At 47.1% G+C, this 19013-nt stretch overlaps 1 protein-coding gene across 1 annotated transcript; it reads right to left on the bottom strand.

Annotated features, from left to right (window-relative positions):
• Positions 1-345: 345 nt before the first annotated feature.
• LOC123151651 (berberine bridge enzyme-like Cyn d 4) lies at positions 346-2172 on the bottom strand. The gene has a single exon (XM_044571330.1). The coding sequence runs from the start codon at positions 2159-2161 to the stop codon at positions 608-610; it is 1554 nt and encodes a 517-aa protein (XP_044427265.1). The 5' UTR covers positions 2162-2172; the 3' UTR covers positions 346-607.
• Between the last annotated feature and the right edge of the window lie 16841 nt (positions 2173-19013).

The following is a 19013-nucleotide window of genomic DNA, read 5'->3' on the forward strand; positions in this document are numbered from 1 at the left end:
TACAGAAACATTTAATTTCCTTTATTTGTTTGTTGGAAGCAAATCGCTAATTTCTGGGAAGCAATAATTTCCGTATTTGTTTATTGGAAGCAATCATGTCTTACCAAAAAAGTAAAATGGAGTTTTTAACGTAATTTTCAGGAAGCATTAATTTCTATATTTAAGCAAATCTTGGCTTACCAAAATGAACTGATACGTTGATGAATGCACGTTTCCCTGGTTGAATCACACGCTTCAAAAGAATTCAATTCTACCAAGGGGGTACTAATCTGATGGAACGCTAGCTATCAGTAGTGTGTTTCCATACTTCTGCGGGGGGTTTTCAAACTCCGTACTGAGTGTATATATGGTGTGAAATATATGTAATATATTATTAATTCAAATATTCATGTTTATACAATAAAATCAAATCTCAGAAAATATACTGCAACCATTTTTTAGTATAACTAGTACTAATACGTTTTTTAAAGCTAAACTAGTAAAAGAAAAGTCGTATATTTTGGCAGAGGTAATAGCTATCATGGATCTTCCATTATAAGCCATACTAGTATTTTATAACCACTGCTATAGTTCAATGTCTTCAAATTGGACTGGCCAGGTTACACTTTCACTTCCTCGAGAGAAGTGGCGGAACGCTCTGCTCGTTTCTGAAGTAGTCGCCGGCGTCCACCTTCCCCTTGGTGATGGCGAGTCTCTCGAAGTTGCCTCCGAAGTAACTCTCACCCCACACCTTGCCGCTGTCGTAGCTCGTGACACCGCCGACCACCGTGTTCTCCCCGATGTCCAGGTCCCGGTAGTTCACGTACGCGCCCCTCGGGCTCTTGCTAACGAACGGCTCCATGAAGTTGTACAGACCGCTGATCCAGTCCGGCCCGTCCGTGCCGTTGCCCGTCCAGAACGCGACGTACTGGATGTTGTAGAGCACGCCGCTCCGGTGAGGGTATGGCGTGTCCGCATCGGCGATGCTGCCGACCCTTCCGCCGTGAGGCTCCAGGATCATGAGCCCCGCGGCGGAGCCGTTGAACCAGGGGAAGATCTTGTCCCACGTGTCCTTTGTGATGGCTTGCTTGACGTAGTCGGACTTGTTCTTGGTGAACGTGCTCAGGCTGGTCGTCCGGTTGAGGAGCGTCTCCACCGGCGTCTTGATGTCGCCGGAGTTGATGTAGACCGTGGACTGCAGCCAGCTCATCTCCCGGCAGTCGGCGCGCGTCATGCCGAGCTCCGGGAACAGGCTGCTCATCGCGCGCACCAGCGCGCTGCAGCCGCCGAGATACAGGGTCTGGAAGAGGGCCTGCTGGTTCTGCACGATCACCCGTATGCTGAGGGCCTCGGGGAGGGCCGGCGCGAGCGTTTGCCATTTGGTCACGGCGCTGGCCGCGCCCTGGTCAATGGTCTTTTGGATGTTGGAGAACGTCACCGTCGACGGGACAGGTACCAGCCTGATCTTCCACGACAGCACGGCGCCGAAGTTCCCGCCGCCGCCGCCGCGGATGGCCCAGAAGAGGTCGCTCCCCATGGCCTCCTTGTCCAGGAGCCTCCCGTTGGCGTCGACCAGCGTGGCGTCGAGGACGTTGTCGATGGAGAGGCCGTACTTGCGCATCATCATGCCCATGCCGCCGCCGCTGAAATGGCCGCCCAGGCCCATGGTCGAGCACACGCCGGCCGGGAACGCGAGCCCGGGCGCCGCCTTCGCGACGGCGTAGTACAGCTCCCCGACCGTCGCGCCCGAGTCCACCCACGCGGTGGCCGCGACGCGGTCGACGCGCACGGCGCGGAGGTTGGCGAGGTCGACCACCGCGAACACCTCGGGGCGCTCGGACCGGTAAGAGAGCCCCTCGTAGTCGTGCCCGCCGCTGCGCACGCGGACGCGCACGTCGTGGCGGCGGCCGCAGAGCACCGCGGCCTGGACGTGGGACGCGTTGGTGGGCGTCACGATGCAGAGCGGCCTCACCGTGGTCGGGGTGAAGAACTTGGGGTTCCGGATCGACGACACCAGGACCGAAGTGAACGACGGCGAGCTCGGCGTGAACACGCGCTCGCTGGGGACGCTCGACGAGAGGCACTGGAGGAAGTCGCCGGGGGCAGCCAAGGACGGGGCGAACACGCAGCAACCGAGGACGCAAAGGGTGAGCAGGAGTGCCATGCGTGTGGAAACCGCCATTGTTGCCGCTCTCGAACAAAATGGCACAGAGCTTATGGTCTTGTTATCAGCTCGTTATATAGCCCATGCGGCCGTGCCGCGTGAGCACGGAGGACGACTCTGGGAAACGTGCGCATTCAGTGCTGTGGTGGACAAGTCATGGTCAGCCCTTTCTGGGTGGCCGTTGTTCAATCGACGGTTGCTTGCATGGGATCTGGCTGGCCTTGATGACCCGTGTTTGATCAGCCCGTTGTCCAGACACCGCATATCCCTTTCTTTCAAATCTATTCTATTCTACCCTAAAAAAGATCTATTCTATTCTATAGTACCTTTCATATTAGTATGATTGCCAAATAATTATTTATCAAATCATGCCCGTAATTTATTACCTACCTAAATAAAGTTTAAGATTTATTTGGTAAAAGTTTATTGTTATGCCAAAGAAAACATGATTTTATTTGATAAGTTAATAAGAGATGGAAAAAAGGAATGTAGTAGAAGATGAACCATAGAATCTTACGTTTTGTTTTAAGTAATACTATATATAAATCCCCTATGTAACCTCAATAAACTAATACTATAAGACGTTAAGGCATTTACTCAAACGAAGAACTGCCGCGTTGACTAGTTTTGCTGCAACCTGCAAGTTGTGTTATCTTAACCGAAATGCTCTTCCTGAAATGCATTCTTTGAAACGGTGTTATGAGCTCAGGATCTGCGTATACAAATCCGCATTTGCTGGCAGGAGTCTAAAATATATTCACACGTCGGTCAAATTCTCCACGTGTAAGCCTGAAGGTGACATGGGATGTCGCGGTCGCTGGTACGGTCGAGTCAGAAACTAGCCGGACAAATGGTGGAGTTTAGAGCAACTCTAACAGACACCGCAAAATCTTAACCTGCAAAATGCGTTCATAGTTTTATGAAGTTTTCATTTGCGGGTCAAGAACTAGCGCGGTCAAGCACCATAGATGAAACTGCATAATTAAAAAAAACAATTTCGCAGGAGAAATTGCATCTCGTGAACGTGAGTAGTTCATCACGCACTACATATATTTTACATGATCAAACACTACAAACACTAGTTGATACTACATACTACATCAGTACTAATACTAGAGGGGTGGGGATCTCACGCCGGCGAGCTCGCGGCCATGGACGACGCTGTGGAGGAGCTCAATCCTTCTCGCCGGAGCTGCTGAGGTCGATGTACTGTCCTCTGCTCCTCGCGGATGCGCCGGCACTCGTCGTCCTTCTCCTTGGCGGCGAGATTGGCCCCGACCGCCTGCCGGAACTGGAGGTCTTTGAGCTCCTCGTGGTGGCGCCAGCGCTCCGCCTCCTCGCGCATGCTCTGCTCGGCAATGGCAGCCGCAACCGCGTCGACGTCGGCGACAAAGTCCTCCGGCCCAACGACTCCGCGGCGGCTGAGCTCCTCGGGCTCCTCCTTGACGGGGGCGAACTCGAAGTCCTCCGGCTCCTCCGACCACTCCCTCTTCATGGGGAGAAGGCCCGCGTCGGAAGAGGAGGAGCTCCCGGCGTAGGAAGATCTCGCCGCGGAGGAGAAGGACGCGCCAGAGGACGGGGTACGGCCGTGCCGACGGTCGTACTCGTCTGTCTTGCAGACGCGGAAGCTCGGCGGTGGCAAGAGGCCGCGATTGGTCCACTTCCTCGCCCCGCGCTTCCTCGCGCCGTCCGACCGGACGCGCCGCTCGTGCTCGGGGTCGCTGCCGCCGCCGGATCTGCTGCCGGAGCCGCGTCCGTAGCTCAACATGCGGCCCCACATGGTGGCTGGAGGAGGAAGGGGGTCGTCGGCGGCGAGACATGTGGAAAAGGGGGTGGGGAGTTGCATGGCTCGGCGGCGGCGAGGGATAGGGTTTCGACCCGCAAATGCGCCGCGAAGCCGTAGATATAGTGGTCGGGGCGTGCGGTTTGCGGGCCGCGGCAAATTTTTTTATGGGCCGGGCAGTATGCGGGCTCTGTTTTGGCCGGAAAATTGGGCCGAGCCCGTATACTCGCCGGAATTTTGCGGGTTCGCAACATTTGCGGGGTCTGCTATAGTTGCTCTTAGATCATCTACAACCGGGCACCCCATATCGCCCTCAAACGTCCGGACGGGTTGATTGGTCACGAAAAATCAATTCAGTCGGACGCCTTAAACGGGTCTCAAACACTTGGTCTGGTCGGCACTGAAGGAAATATGCCCTAGAGGCAATAATAAAGTTATTATTTATTTCCTTATTTCATGATAAATGTTTATTATTCATGCTAGAATTGTATTGACCGGAAACATAATACATGTGTGAATACATAGACAAATCAGAATGTCACTAGTATGCCTCTACTTGACTAGCTCGTTGGTCAAAGATGGTTATGTTTCGTAATCATAGACATTAGTTGTCATTTGATAAACGGGATCACATCATTAGAAGAATGATGTGATTGAATTGACCCATTCCGTTAGCTTAGCACTTGATCGTTTTAGTTTGCTGCTATTGCTTTCTTCATGACTTATACATGTTCCTATGACGATGAGATTATGCAACTCCCGATTACCGAAGGAACACTTTGTGTGCTACCAAACGTCACAACGTAACTGGGTGATTATAAAGGTGCTCTACAGGTGTCTCCGATGGTACTTGTTAAGTTGGCATAGATCGAGATTAGGATTTGTCACTCCAATTATCGGAGAGGTATCTCTGGGCCCTCTCGGTAATGCACATCACTATAAGCCTTGCAAGCAATGCAACTAATGAGTTAGTTGCGGGATGATGCATTACGGAACGAGTAAAGAGACTTGTCGGTAACGAGATTGAACTAGGTATTGAGATACCGACAATCGAATCTCGGGCAAGTAACATACCGAGGACAAAGGGAACAACGTATGTTGTTATGCGGTTTGACCGATAAAGATCTTCGTAGAATATGTAGGAACCAATGTGAGCATCCAGTTTCCGCTATTGGTTATTGACCGGAGACGTGTCTCGGTCATGTCTACATAGTTCTCGAACCCGTAGGGTCCGCACGCTTAAAGTTTTGTGATGATCGGTATTATGAGTTTTTGTGTTTTGATGTACCGAAGGTAGTTCGGAGTCCCAGATATGATCACGGACATGACGAGGAGTCTCGAAATGGTCGATACATAAAGATTGATATATTGGATGACTATGTTCGGACAACGGAAGGGTTCCGGGAGGTTTCAGACATGTACTGGAGTACCGGGGGTTACCGGAACCCCCCCGGGAAGCTATTGGGCCTTATGGGCCTTAGTGGAGAAGAGAGGGCAGCCAGGAGGTGGCGCGCAGCCCCCCCTTGCCCCAATCCGAATTGGACAAGGGGAAGGGGCGGCGCCCCCCTCTTCTTCCTTCTCTCCACCTCCTCCTTCCCCCTTCTCCTTCTTGGTATAGGAAAGGGAGGGGCAAACCTACTTGGAGTAGGATTGCCCCCCTTGGGCGCGCCTCTCCCTTGGCCGGCCCTCTCCTCCTCCCCCCTTTATATACGGGGGTAGGGGCACCCCAAAGACACAACAAGTTGATCATTGATCTTTCCCAGCCGTGTGCGGTGCCCCCCTCCACCATAATCCACCTCGGTGATACTGTAGCGGTGCTTAGGCGAAGCCCTGCGACGGTAACTTCATCAACGTCGTCACCATGCCGTCATGCTGACAAAACTCTCCCTCAAGCTCTACTGGATCGTGAGTTCGCGGGACGTCACCGAGCTGAACGTGCGCTGAACGCGGAGGTGACGTACGTTCGGTACTGAGGATCAATCGATCGTGAAGACGTACGACTACATCAACTGCGTTGTCATAACGCTTCCGCTTAACGGTCTACGAGGGTACGTGGACGACTCTCCCCTCTAGTTGCTATGCATCATCATGATCTTGCATGTGCGTAGGAAATTTTTGAAATTACTACGTTCCCCAACAGTGGCATCCGAGCCAGGTTTATGCGTAGATGTTATATGCACGAGTAGAACACAAGTGAGTTGTGGGCGATACTAGTCATACTGCTTACCAGCATGTCATACTTTGGTTCGGCGGTATTGTTGGATGAAGTGGCCCAGACCGACATTACGCGTACACTTACGCGAGACTGGTTCTACCGACGTGCTTTGCACACATGTGGCTGTCGGGTGTCAGTTTCTCCAACTTTAGTTGAACCGAGTGTGGCTACGCCTGGTCCTTGTGAAGGTTAAAACAACACTAACTTGACGATCTATCGTTGTGGTTTTGATGCGTAGGTAAGAACGATTCTTACTCAGCCCGTAGCAGCCACGTAAAACATGCAACAACAAAGTAGAGGACGTCTAACTTGTTTTTGCAGGGCTTGTTGTGATGTGATATGGTCAATACGTGATGAGATATAAGTTTTTGTATGAGATGATCATGTTTTGTTGAAGTTATCGGCAACTGACAGAAGCCTTATGGTTGTCTCTTTATTGCATAAGATGCAAGCGCCAAACAATTGCTTTACTTTATCGCTATGCGATGACAATAGTTGCAAGAGCTATAGTTGGCGAGATGACCATGTGACGACACATTGATAGAGATCAAGATGATGGAGATCACGGTGTCATGCCGGTGACGATAGAGATCATGACAGTACCTTGGAGATAGAGATCAAAGGCACAAGATGATGATGGCGATATCATGTCACATATTTTGATTGCATGTGATGTTTATCTTTTATGCATCTTATTTTGCTTTGTTTGACGGTAGCATTATAAGATGATCTCTCACTAAATTTCAGGGTAAAAGTGTTCTCCCTGAGTACGCACCGTTGCCAAAGTTCGTTGTGCTGAGACACCACATGATGATCGGGTGTGATAAACTCAACGTTCATCTACAACAGGTGTAAGACAATTTTGCACACGCAGAAATACTCGGGTTAAACTTGACGAGCCTAGCATATGCAGATATGGCCTCGGAACACTGAGACCGAAAGGTCGAACGTGAATCATACAGTAGATGATCAACATAGAGATGTTCACCATTGAAAACTACTCCATCTCACGTGATGATCGGTTATGGTTTAGTTGATATGGATCACGTGATCACTTAGATGATTAGAGGGATGTCTATCTAAGTGGGAGTTCTTAAGTAATATACTTAATTGAACTTAAATTTATCATGAACTTAGTCCTGATAGTATTTGCATATCTATGTTGTAGATCAATAGCTCGCACATAGCTTCCTCATTTATTTTTGATATGTTCCTAGAGAAAAATAAATTGAAAGATGTTAGTAGCAATGATGCGGATTGGATCCGTGATCTGAGGATTATCCTCATTGCTGCATAGAAGAATTATGTCCTTAATGCACCGCTAGGTGACGGACCTATTGCAGGAGCATATTGATAACCCACAAGTATAGGGGATCACAACAGTTTTCGAGGGTAGAGTATTCAACCCAAATTTATTGATTCGACACAAGGGGAGCCAAAGAATATTCTCAAGTATTAGCAGCTGAGTTGTCAATTTAACCACACCTGGAAACTTAATATCTGCAGCAAGGTATTTAGTAGCAAAGTAATATGATAGTAGTGGTAACGATAGCAAAAGATAACGGTAGCAAAAGTAATATTTTTGGGTTTTATAATGATGGTAACAGTAGCAGCGGAAAAGTAAATAAGCGAAGAACAATGTATGAAAAGCTCGTAGGCATTGGATCGGTGATGGAGAATTATGCCGGATGCGATCGATCATGTAACAGTCATAACCTAGGGTGACACATAACTAGCTCCAGTTCATCAATGTAATTTAGGCATGTATTCCGATTATAGTCATACGTGCTTATGGAAAAGAACTTGCTGTAACGCCCTCGATGCGGCTATATCTCCCACGTGTCGAAGCACGACTTAAAGGCATAACCGCATTGAAAGCAATGTCGCAAGTGAGGTAATCTTCACACAAACCATGTAATACATAAAGGGAAAGAGAAACATAGTTGGCTTACAATCGCCACTTCACACAATTACATGAATAAAGCATTACAACATCCAAATACAATCAAGGTCCGACTACGGAACCAAAATAAAGAACAACCCCAAATGCGACAAGGTCCCCCGATCGACCCCAACTGGGCTCCACTACTGATCAACTGAAAACGAAACAAGACAAATGACAAGATCTTGATCGAGCTCCTCCTTGAGCTTGGTTGCGTCACTTAATTCCGGGACTAATGATCAAGAAGTGATCCTAGAACAACTAATGATCAAGAAGTGATCCTAGAACAACCTATGTCAAGCATTACTCCAACACCGTGTTCACTTCCGGGACTCCGCCGAGAAGAGACCATCACGGTTACACACGCGGTTGATGTATTTTAATTAAGATCAACTTCAGGTTTTCTACAACCGGACATTAACAAATTCCCATCTGCCCATAACCGCGGGCACGGCTTTCGAAAGTTCAAATCCCTGCAGGGGTGTCCCAACTTAGCCCATCACAAGCTCTCATGGTCAACGAAGGATATTCCTTCTCCCAGGAAGACCCGACCAGGCTCGGAATCCCGGTTACAAGACATCCTCGACAATGGTAAAACAAGTCCAGCAAGACCACCCGCTGTGCCCACAAATCCCGATAGAAGCTGCACATATCTCGTTCTCAGGGCACACCAGATAAGCTAAGCGTACGGGAGCCAACGTAACCCAAGTTGCCAAGGGATGGCCCCGCACGGTGCTCTGGGTTGAACCAACACTTAGACAAGCACTGGCCCGAGGGTTTAAAATAAAGATGACCCTCGGGATGCGCGACTCCCAAGGAAAAAAGGCTAGGTGGCGAATGGTAAAACCAAAGTTGGGCCTTGCTGGAGGAGTTTTATTCAAAGCGAACTGTCAAGGGGTTCCCATTATAACCCAACCGCGTAAGGAACGCAAAATCCGGGAACATAACACCGATATGACGGAAACTAGGGTGGCAAGAGTGGAACAAAACACCAGGCATAAGGCCAAGCCTTCCACCCTTTACCAAGTATATAGATGCATTAATATAAATAAGAGATATTGTGATATCCCAACAAATATCCATGTTTCAACATGGAACAAACTCCAATCTTCACCTGCAACTAACAACGCTATAAAAGGGGCTGAGCAAAGCGATAACATAGCCAAACAACGGTTTGCTAGGACAAGGTGGGTTAGAGGCTTGGCTTAACAATATGGGAGGCATGATAAGCAAGTGGTAGGTATCGCAGCATAGGCATAGCAAAAGAGCGAGGAAACTAGCAAGCAAAGATAGAAGTGATTTCGAGGGTATGGTCATCTTGCCTGAGATCCTGAAAGGAAGAAGAACGAGTCCATGAAGAAGACAAACGGACGTAGTCAAACGAATCCTCACAACTCCGGAACGGAACCAAAGCTAACAAGGGAAACAACCAGAAAGAAGCAAACAACATAGTAAACAACCATCACATAACATGGCATGATGCACAACCAAGTATGCTGCATGTCCGGTTTAAATATGCATGGCATGGCAAAGGGCACAAACAAAACTACAAGTTAAGTGGAGCTCAATATGCAACGAGTTGCATATTGACGAACACCACAATAATTATTTAGTTCGCTCTTGTTTATGTACCCAACAATATTAAATGTTGGTTAGCATGGCATGGGGTGAAGCATAAAAGAAACTATCTAACTAAGCAATTTAAATGGGGCCGGATATAACAAACAACAAATCCGGTAAATCCCCATATGCATTAGCACTTTAAATGCAAACAACAATTTAAACATTTTAATTGTTGTTATCATGACGCGGATGACATGGCCAAGTTTATGCAATTTTTATTAAAAGTTGACAAGAGCATTAAGAAGCATTTGTTACCGTGGTGGAAAGAAAGGGGTGCCACGGCAACGATAACGAAAACGGTGCCACGGCAGCGTTCCGATTCCGGTAACTCGATTGAGATGCCGGTGCAAAAGAAAAGGCGACGGGGGCATGCCATGCAAGATGATGGGGTGATCCCGGTTGCCGGGTTCCCCACCGGTGGACGGCATGGCAGCGAGGAACTCGCAAAGAACAACTCGGGCACATAGCAACACACGGTTCAACTCATACATCGCAAGCATTCATCCATGAGCGTCGTCTTGGGGTTATACCTTTGAAGCGTGCTTTATTGGAGGGGTTCAAGTTCGATGCGGTGTAAGGGAAGTAGACGTTCTCGGGACGGTAGTAGAAGTAGTGGTACTATCGGTCCTCGACGGTAGTGGTACATGGTTTCCTGTAGATGTTCGGGTTAACGAGGGGGTACTTGGCGCAACATAGGTCTCCCGGATCGTCGGGTACACGTTCACGAGGTAGTCGTACACGTCGAGGGTAGTTGTTCACTTGACGGCATTCAACAAGGGTAGTTGTTCTCGTATCATCGTGGAAGTAGTGGTACTTTCCCGAAGAGGAACTTGATGAACCCAACATCTCCAAGGCGACGGTAGTCGTACACGGTTCATCGAGGAACTTGACGTTTCGGTATTAAGTCGTTCGGTCGTCGGTCTTGGTGTAGATGTACATGGCAAACGTAGTGGTACTCGGCATCTTGTCGAACCCAAGTGACGGTAGTCGTTCACGGCGCTTGTGACCCACGGTATTTCGGGCAACGGTAGTCGTACATGTCCGTAGATGTTCATGTCGCCGTAGTGGTACTTGGTGAATCCCGAAATGGTCTTGGCGTCTTCGCGCGTAGGGGTACTTGGGGTTTTCCGAGATTGTCTTGGAGTGCATCAGTCTGTTGACGAACAACGTGTACAGGAGACAGAGAGATATCTTGCGATCCTCCGGTCAACATGAACCGAAGGCCAGATCTGGCGAAGGGAAGGGAAGGCGGCCTCGACCCGTGGGCCTGGCGTTTGGCTGAATCGAGACCACGGGGACAAGCGGGCGAGCTGCTGCTGTCTGAGGTGAAGTAGGGCACGGTTCAGGCGAAGTGGAAGCAGCGGCGACGCTCCTGGCAGGGGTTCCCGAGGTGGTGCAGGTGGCCCAAGGCGAGGTGTAGCGGGACAGAGCTCGACGGAGCAAGGTGGTGGAGGTGCTCGACGCGGGCCGACTCGATCCGGCCGGATCCGGCGGCTGGGGTCGGGGATGACGCCGGAGACACGAGGACGAGGCGGGTCGACGGGGCGGCGCTGCTTGCCCTAGCAGAGGAGGTCGAGGCAGGTGCAGCAGAGCAGAGGCTCGCCGGCAGCCATGGAGGACGGCGGCGCTGAGGCGCAACCGCATCGGAGCAGGACCCAGCTTGGTCGTGGCGTGGCCGAACGGAGGAGTCTGGAGGGCTCGAGCGAGGGAGGGACCGAGAGGGAGATTCGGAGAAGAAGGGGGTCGCGCCTGCGAGGGAGAGATGGGGTCGGGCAGCAGACCGAGATCGAGAGAAGTAGGAGGTCGAGCGAGGGTCTCCTGTTGGCGCGAGGTGGAGGAAAGGAGGAGAGATCAAGAGGAGGGGTCTGGGCTAGGGTTAACAGGGTAGGATGGGCCTGGGGCGACTGGGCCTTTGAGGCCAGCCGAGTTGCTGCTGGAGCTGGGCTGCATTGCTGCCGCTGGAGCTGGGCTCTCCCTTCCCCTCTTATATTTTTTTAGCAGAAAAGACAATAAAGAGAGGAAAAGAAAGAGATGTTTAGGAAAAGATTTTTGTATATGGGGATAATTTTCCCGAACTCACAAAAATACGCTTGTTTTGAGAAAATGGAAAAGGCCAAGATTGGAAGATGTAAATTCAAACTCATTTGAATTTAATTCAAATGGGTTTGAACTAGGACTAGGTTTTGGAAGTGGCCAAAAATGTTGAGAATTTAGGTGGAGCTCCGGAAAATGACGAAAGGATATATGGGCAAAATTTGGAGACCAAGAATTGAGATAACAAAGGCATGGGATATTTGCAAGTGTGTTATGGTTAATTCCAAATAAATGGAATAATTTTTATTATAGCTCCCTAATAGTATTGAGAGGCTTTAATATGTTATAAAGAGAAATCACAAGTGAATTCCCTCGATTTAAATGGATCAAAGATCCATGGCATTTATTTAGTTGAGTTAAGAAAAGAAATGACATGATGGCATGATGACATGATGCAATGATGAATGCAAAGAACCAAACAAATCACACGACGAAACCCGAAAACCACGGAATGCATCTGAAGCTCCGGTCTTGGGGCGTCACAACACTCCACTACTACGAGAGGATCTCGTCCCGAGATCTAGGATGGCACCGGGGGAAAAATGGAAGAGGAAGACGAGAGGTAAAACTAAATTGCTTCTTTGACAAACGAGTGAAACCAAAGGACCTTGCGAGGTTGAACAAATTGAAAGAAAAAAATACAACGAAGATGAACGAAGCTGAAAACACTCCGTTTAGAAAAGTAACAAGGAACATTACGAGAACCTTGTAGGTTGACAGACATAAAAAAAGGGTTGCAATGGACAAGAAGTACATGCAAGTACTCCGGTTGAAACGAGATGTACACGGAATGATAAATTTCAATTACGGCAACACTCCGGTTGGAAATGGAAGGTAGAGAATATGAGCTTTTCAATATGAAAGCACTTGGATGAGACTCCGGTTAAAAAAGGAATGATAGACACAACACTCCGGTTAAAACAAGATAGAGAACGAAATAAGACTGATATAATTTGGACAGCACTTCGACTGTAAATGGAAGGAATTGAACAAGATCTTGACAAACAAGATGATGGGTTGAAGAGAGCAACATCACAATGCCTCCGGAACAAAAGATAGAATGGACTGAAAGTAACAAAGAAGAAAACAACATCTTCTACGTCGAATGAATTTGAAAGCGTCCTTAGAAAGAAGGATTGAATGGAGTTGTTGAAAATTAAACAACAAAAGAATAAGGTTGTTGTGGGCTTATGTAAAAAAATCTCAAAACTATGAGGTGAAATTATGCCACTCACAGAAAAAGATTGGATTGATATCAACGAGGAGACGAGAAACTTATTCACCGGGAGGATAAAAGAACTTGGGTCATTTATAAGCACCATAACTAGCAACAATCCTTAGGGAAAGCTTTAGGTGAAATATAACCCAAGATAACTCCAACAAAGCGATTGATGGATTTAGAAGAGCTCATGCTCGAAGAAATTGGTGGGTTTAACTATCTCATTCTTGACAATTGTTGTATCATGAAACGCGAACTCAAATTGTCAAGAGTGACATAATACCTCCTCCGATGATACGGTAGAAAGAGTTGCACTCCGGATTGCAAGATGAAGAATGATTGAGCTCCTCTGAAAAGAGTCTCAATGAACACTTCAAAAAGGAATTAAATCTTAGATGAACCATCATGTAGAACCTCCATGAAGAACTCCGGTAACAAAAGAATGATCAGTCGAAATGAAAGAGAAATTGAAAAACACACGGCGAATACTTGCAATGAATAGATGGATTTACTTGATGAACCTCCGGAAAGCAAGAATTGAATTTACTCCAAGAAACAAGAATAAGAATTACATTATGCTTCTCCTTCACCAATTAAATTGATGACAACCAACGGTTTTGGCATATTACTTATTCTCATAGAAAATATTAAGAGAGATATAACACAAACTTGGGAAGGTCTTCAACAAATCACCGGTCGGGTAGAAACAGCGAATAAATTGATATAATAAACGAAGGAAGAAAAATCTTGGAAGAACCACCATAATAATTGGAAATGAATGAAGAAAAGATAAAGAAACACCGGAAAGAATTGGAAAATGAAAGAAGATACTTAACATAATTTAGATACCAGAGAACGAAGAGAACACGAGCTGATTAGAGATCACTTGAACGATGCACCGGTAAGATTTGGGGAATGATAGCTGAAAGCTGAGAATGAATAAGTCTTCTGAAATGATGGGCTTCGGAGAATCAAACTGAAAAGACTCTTGAATTGCTCCGGATAGGTGGAAAGAATTCTCACAACTGAAAATAATTATGAGAGAATGGCATAAAGCTAGAATCACAAATCTTGAAGAGAAAAGAGCAAGACTGAGAGAAAAATTCTTCTTCGGTCTTCAAAATCCGAGAATGACGACGAGAACACCACCATGAATTATTTAGACACTCCGGAAGAATCAAAAGCGAAGAGGTTGAGCCAACGATGAAAAGAAATTGAGAGATCTTGGAGAAACACACCTGACTGATGAAGATTCATTGTTACGTCAAACTTTGAAAGATTTGAGAATAGCTCCGGTAAAATAAGAAGAGTCAGGTAAGATCCTGGGAAAAGACCTGTGGGTTAGGGCCCACTGAAAGATACACCGTAGAACGATTGCTAGAAACTGAGATTGCACCGGTTGAATTAAATGGCTAGAATGAGATAACAACCTCGAAATAGGTTGAACAGATCTTGAATGACAAGACGAGCCTTCTGAGATATCTTCAGCACTCCGGAACAATTGAATAATGAGAAATGAATGAATATGAGGAGCACCGGCATGAGAAAGCATTTGGAACAAGGAAAAGGTTATGATCAACAAAGCTTGACTTGGTTCCACCGGAGAAGAAAAAGAATGGATAATATTGAACTAGTAGAGCATCTTCATGAGAACCATCGGGTAAGAACATTGATTGAAAAGAATGAAGAGACTTCCCATCAATAGAAGGATACTTGAATAAGAAATATGAGTCCTTGAAGAAAAAGGGTGGGTGGGCTGGAAAAACAAAGGCAACTTGGAGACGGATGAAACAAACACCGTTGAGAAGAACTGATACTTGATCTAGCAGATGTTGAAATGATCGGATCCACTTGAAGAGAAAACACGCCGGTTGAAAAGGATTGGAAAGACAATCTCGATGATCAAGAAGGATTAATATCCACATAGGAATATGAGAAAACCACTTAGACAAGGGATGGAATCAACATTTGACTTCGAAGCAACTCGAATACCACAACTCAAAAAACAAAACAAAGGATTGGCTAGCAGAATAAGCCGGAATAAACATATGATAGAGATTTCGTCCGAAGTTTTCGTGGTGGGGCCTACACGGGCTCGATCGTACAGCACCATCATGTACAAGGAAGTGCACATGACATACGAAGCGTCCCCGAGTCGGCATAGCCAAGGACTCTTTAAGACACAACGAGACCACTTAAAACCAACCATGAATAGGCGGACCACTACACGTCGAACCCCAATTTCATATCATACATCTGTCGGAAAGATATCCTAAGAGCTACTTGAATTCCCACTTATAAACTCCCGAAATTTTCCGGTTATGCAATTAGGTGTTGGGGATACAGGGGAAGCATAATATCTCACCCAAAACTAGCAAATCCTACATCCAGCTGTATCCATCCTTCAACACATAACCAAGAAACCTTCGGAAATCGTTTACCTCAACCTTCGAAAAGCATCCGTTATACGAGTTATGGCAATACTCCCGAACTCCCGCCCCAGTACTGGGTGGCGTCGAGGTTATCTCACCAACAACTGCATAAAAGAGATTTTCGATGTCGGCGAAACTAAACTCAGGTATTCCAGAACTGCAAATATAAAATTGTGATGACAACACCTCAGAGCTCAACTCCCCGGGACACTGCCACAACCCCTAAATGACAGGAGGCACCAAGAACTATGTTCTCATCACAAAACCATCGAAACGATTCCAAGATACCCGCGTGATCCTAAATTTTTTTAGTGAAATTTGAGAAGAGAAGAGTCAAAACTCTATATCAGGATGCCTCACCAAAGCGACGAAGGGATTGAGGAGTAAAAAGAATTCCTAACTCTCTGATATATATAATCCTAAATGACTCAAAACATTTTTTTCTAGACTCAAAAGCGCCAACGATTCGATCAAGCAGGGGGCTCCTAAGGTTGGGGAAGGCTCTGATACCAACTTGTAACGCCCTCGATGCGGCTATATCTCCCACGTGTCGAAGCACGACTTAGAGGCATAACCGCATTGAAAGCAATGTCGCAAGTGAGGTAATATTCACACAACCCATGTAATACATAAAGGGAAAGAGAAACATAGTTGGCTTACAATCGCCACTTCACACAATTACATGAATAAAGCATTACAACATCCAAATACAATCAAGGTTCGACTACGGAACCAAAATAAAGAACAACCCCAAATGCGACAAGGTCCCCCGATCGACCCCAACTGGGCTCCACTACTGATCAACTGAAAATGAAACAAGACAAAGGACAAGATCTTCATCGAGCTCCTCCTTGAGCTTGGTTGCGTCACTTGTTCGGTAACATCGGCACCTGCAAACTGGTTTTGGAAGTATCTGTGAGTCACGGGGACTCAGCAATCTCACACCCTCGCGATCAAGACTATTTAAGCTTATAGGAAGGGTAAAAGGTATGAGGTGGAGCTGCAGCAAGCGACTAGCATATATGGTGGCTAAACATATTCGCAAAAGAGAGTGAGAAGAGAAGGCAAAGGCACGGTCGAACAACTAATGATCAAGAAGTGATCCTAGAACAACCTACGTCAAGCATTACTCCAACACCGTGTTCACTTCCCGGACTCCGCCGAGAAGAGACCATCACGGTTACACATGCGGTTGATGTATTTTAATTAAGATCAACTTCAGGTTTTCTACAACCGGACATTAACAAATTCCCATCTGCCCATAACCGCGGGCACGTCTTTTGAAAGTTCAAATCCCTGCAGGGGTGTCCCAACTTAGCCCATCACAAGCTCTCACGGTCAATGAAGGATATTCCTTCTCCCAGGAAGACCTGACCAGGCTCAGAATCCCGGTTACAAGACATCCTCGACAATGGTAAAACAAGTCCAACAAGATCACCCGCTATGTCCACAAATCCCGATAGGAGCTGCACATATCTCGTTCTCAGGGCACACCAGATAAGCTAAGCGTACGGGAGCCAACGTAACCCAAGTTGCTAAGGGATGGCCCCGCACGGTGCTTTGGGTTGGACCAACACTTAGACAAGCACTGGCCCGAGGGTTTAAAATAAAGATGACCCTCGGGATGCGTGACTCCCAAGGGAAAAAGGCTAGGTGGCGAATGGTAAAACCAAGGTTGGGCCTTGCAGGAGGAGTTTTATTCAAAGCGAACTGTCAAGGGGTTCCCATTATAACCCAACCGCGTAAGGAACGCAAAATCCGGGAACATAACACCGATATGACGGAAACTAGGGCGGCAAGAGTGGAACAAAACACCAGGCATAAGGCCGAGCCTTCCACCCTTTACCAAGTATATAGATGCATTAATATAAATAAGAGATATTGTGATATCCCAACAAATATCCATGTTCCAACATGGAACAAACTCCAATCTTCACCTGCAACTAACAACGCTATAAGAGGGGCTGAGCAAAGCGGTAACAAAGCCAAACAACGGTTTGCTAGGACAAGGTGGGTTAGAGGCTTGGCTTAACAATATGGGAGGCATGATAAGCAAGTGGTAGGTATCGCAGCATAGGCATAGCAAAAGAGCGAGCAAACTAGCAAGCAAAGATAGAAGTGATTTCGAGGGTATGGCCATCTTGCCTGAGATCCCGAAAGGAAGAAGAACGAGTCCATGAAGAAGACAAACGAACGTAGTCAAACGAATCCTCACAACTCCGGAACGAAACCGAAGCTAACAAGGGAAACAACCGGAAAAAAGCAAACAATATAGTAAACAACCATCACATAACATGGCATGATGCACAACCAAGTATGATGCATGTCCGGTTTAAATATGCATGGCATGGCAAAGGGCACAAACAAAACTACAAGTTAAGTGGAGCTCAATATGCAACGAGTTGCATATTGACGGACACCACAATAATTATTTAGTTCGCTCTTGTTTATGTACCCAACAATATTAAATGTTGGTTAGCATGGCATGGGGTGAAGCATAAAAGAAACTATCTAACTAAGAAATTTAAATGGGACGGATATAACAAACAACAAATCCGGTAAATCCCCATATGCATTAGCAATTTAAATGAAAACAACAATTTAAACATTTTAATTGTTGTTATCATGACGTGGATGACATGGCCAAGTTTATGCAATTTTTATTAAAAGTTGACAAGAGCATTATGAAGCATTTGTCACCGTGGTGGAAAGAAAGGGGTGCCACGGCAACGATAACGAAAACGGTGCCACGGCAGCGTTTCGATTCCGGTAACTCGATTGAGATGCCAGTGCAAAAGAAAAGGCGACGGGGGCGTGCCATGCAAGATGATGGGGTGATCCCAGTTGCCGGGTTCCCCACCGGTGGACGGCATGGCAGCGAGGAACTCACAAAGAACAACTCGGGCACAGAGCAACACACGGTTCAACTCATACATCGCAAGCATTCATCCACGAGCGTGGTCTCGGGGTTATACCTTCGAAGCTTGCGTTATCGGAGGGGTTCGATTTTGATGCGGTGTAGGGGAAGTAGACGTTCTCGGGACGGTAGTAGAAGTAGTGGCACTATCGGTCCTCGACGGTAGTGGTACACGGTTTCCTGTAGATGTTCGGGTTAACGAGGGGGTACTTGGCGCAACATAGGTCTCCGGGATCGTCGGGTACACGTTCACGAGGTAGTCGTACACGTCGAGGGTAGTTGTTCACTTGACGGCATTCAACAAGGGTAGTTGTTCTCGTATCGTCGTGGAAGTAGTGGTACTTTCCCGAAGAGGAACTTGATGAACCCAACATCTCCGAGGCGACGGTAGTCGTACACGGTTCATCGAGGAACTTGACGTTTCGGTATTAAGTCGTTCGGTCATCGGTCTTGGTGTAGATGTACATGGCAAACGTAGTGGTACTCGGCATCTTGTCAAACCCAAGTGACGGTAGTCGTTCACGGCGCTTGTGACCCACGGTATTTCGGGCAACGGTAGTCGTACACGTCCGTAGATGTTCATGTCGCCGTAGTGGTACTTGGTGAATCCCGAAACGGTCTTGGCGTCTTCGCGCGTAGGGGTAC

The sequence above is a fragment of the Triticum aestivum genome, chromosome 7A (genome assembly GCF_018294505.1).
Source record: "Triticum aestivum cultivar Chinese Spring chromosome 7A, IWGSC CS RefSeq v2.1, whole genome shotgun sequence".
Lineage (NCBI taxonomy): Eukaryota > Viridiplantae > Streptophyta > Magnoliopsida > Poales > Poaceae > Triticum > Triticum aestivum.

Bases quoted from the DNA above. Each gene is read 5' to 3' on its own strand.
- LOC123151651 (XM_044571330.1), bottom strand. From the start codon at position 2,161: ATGGCGGTTTCCACACGCATGGCACTCCTGCTCACCCTTTGCGTCCTC.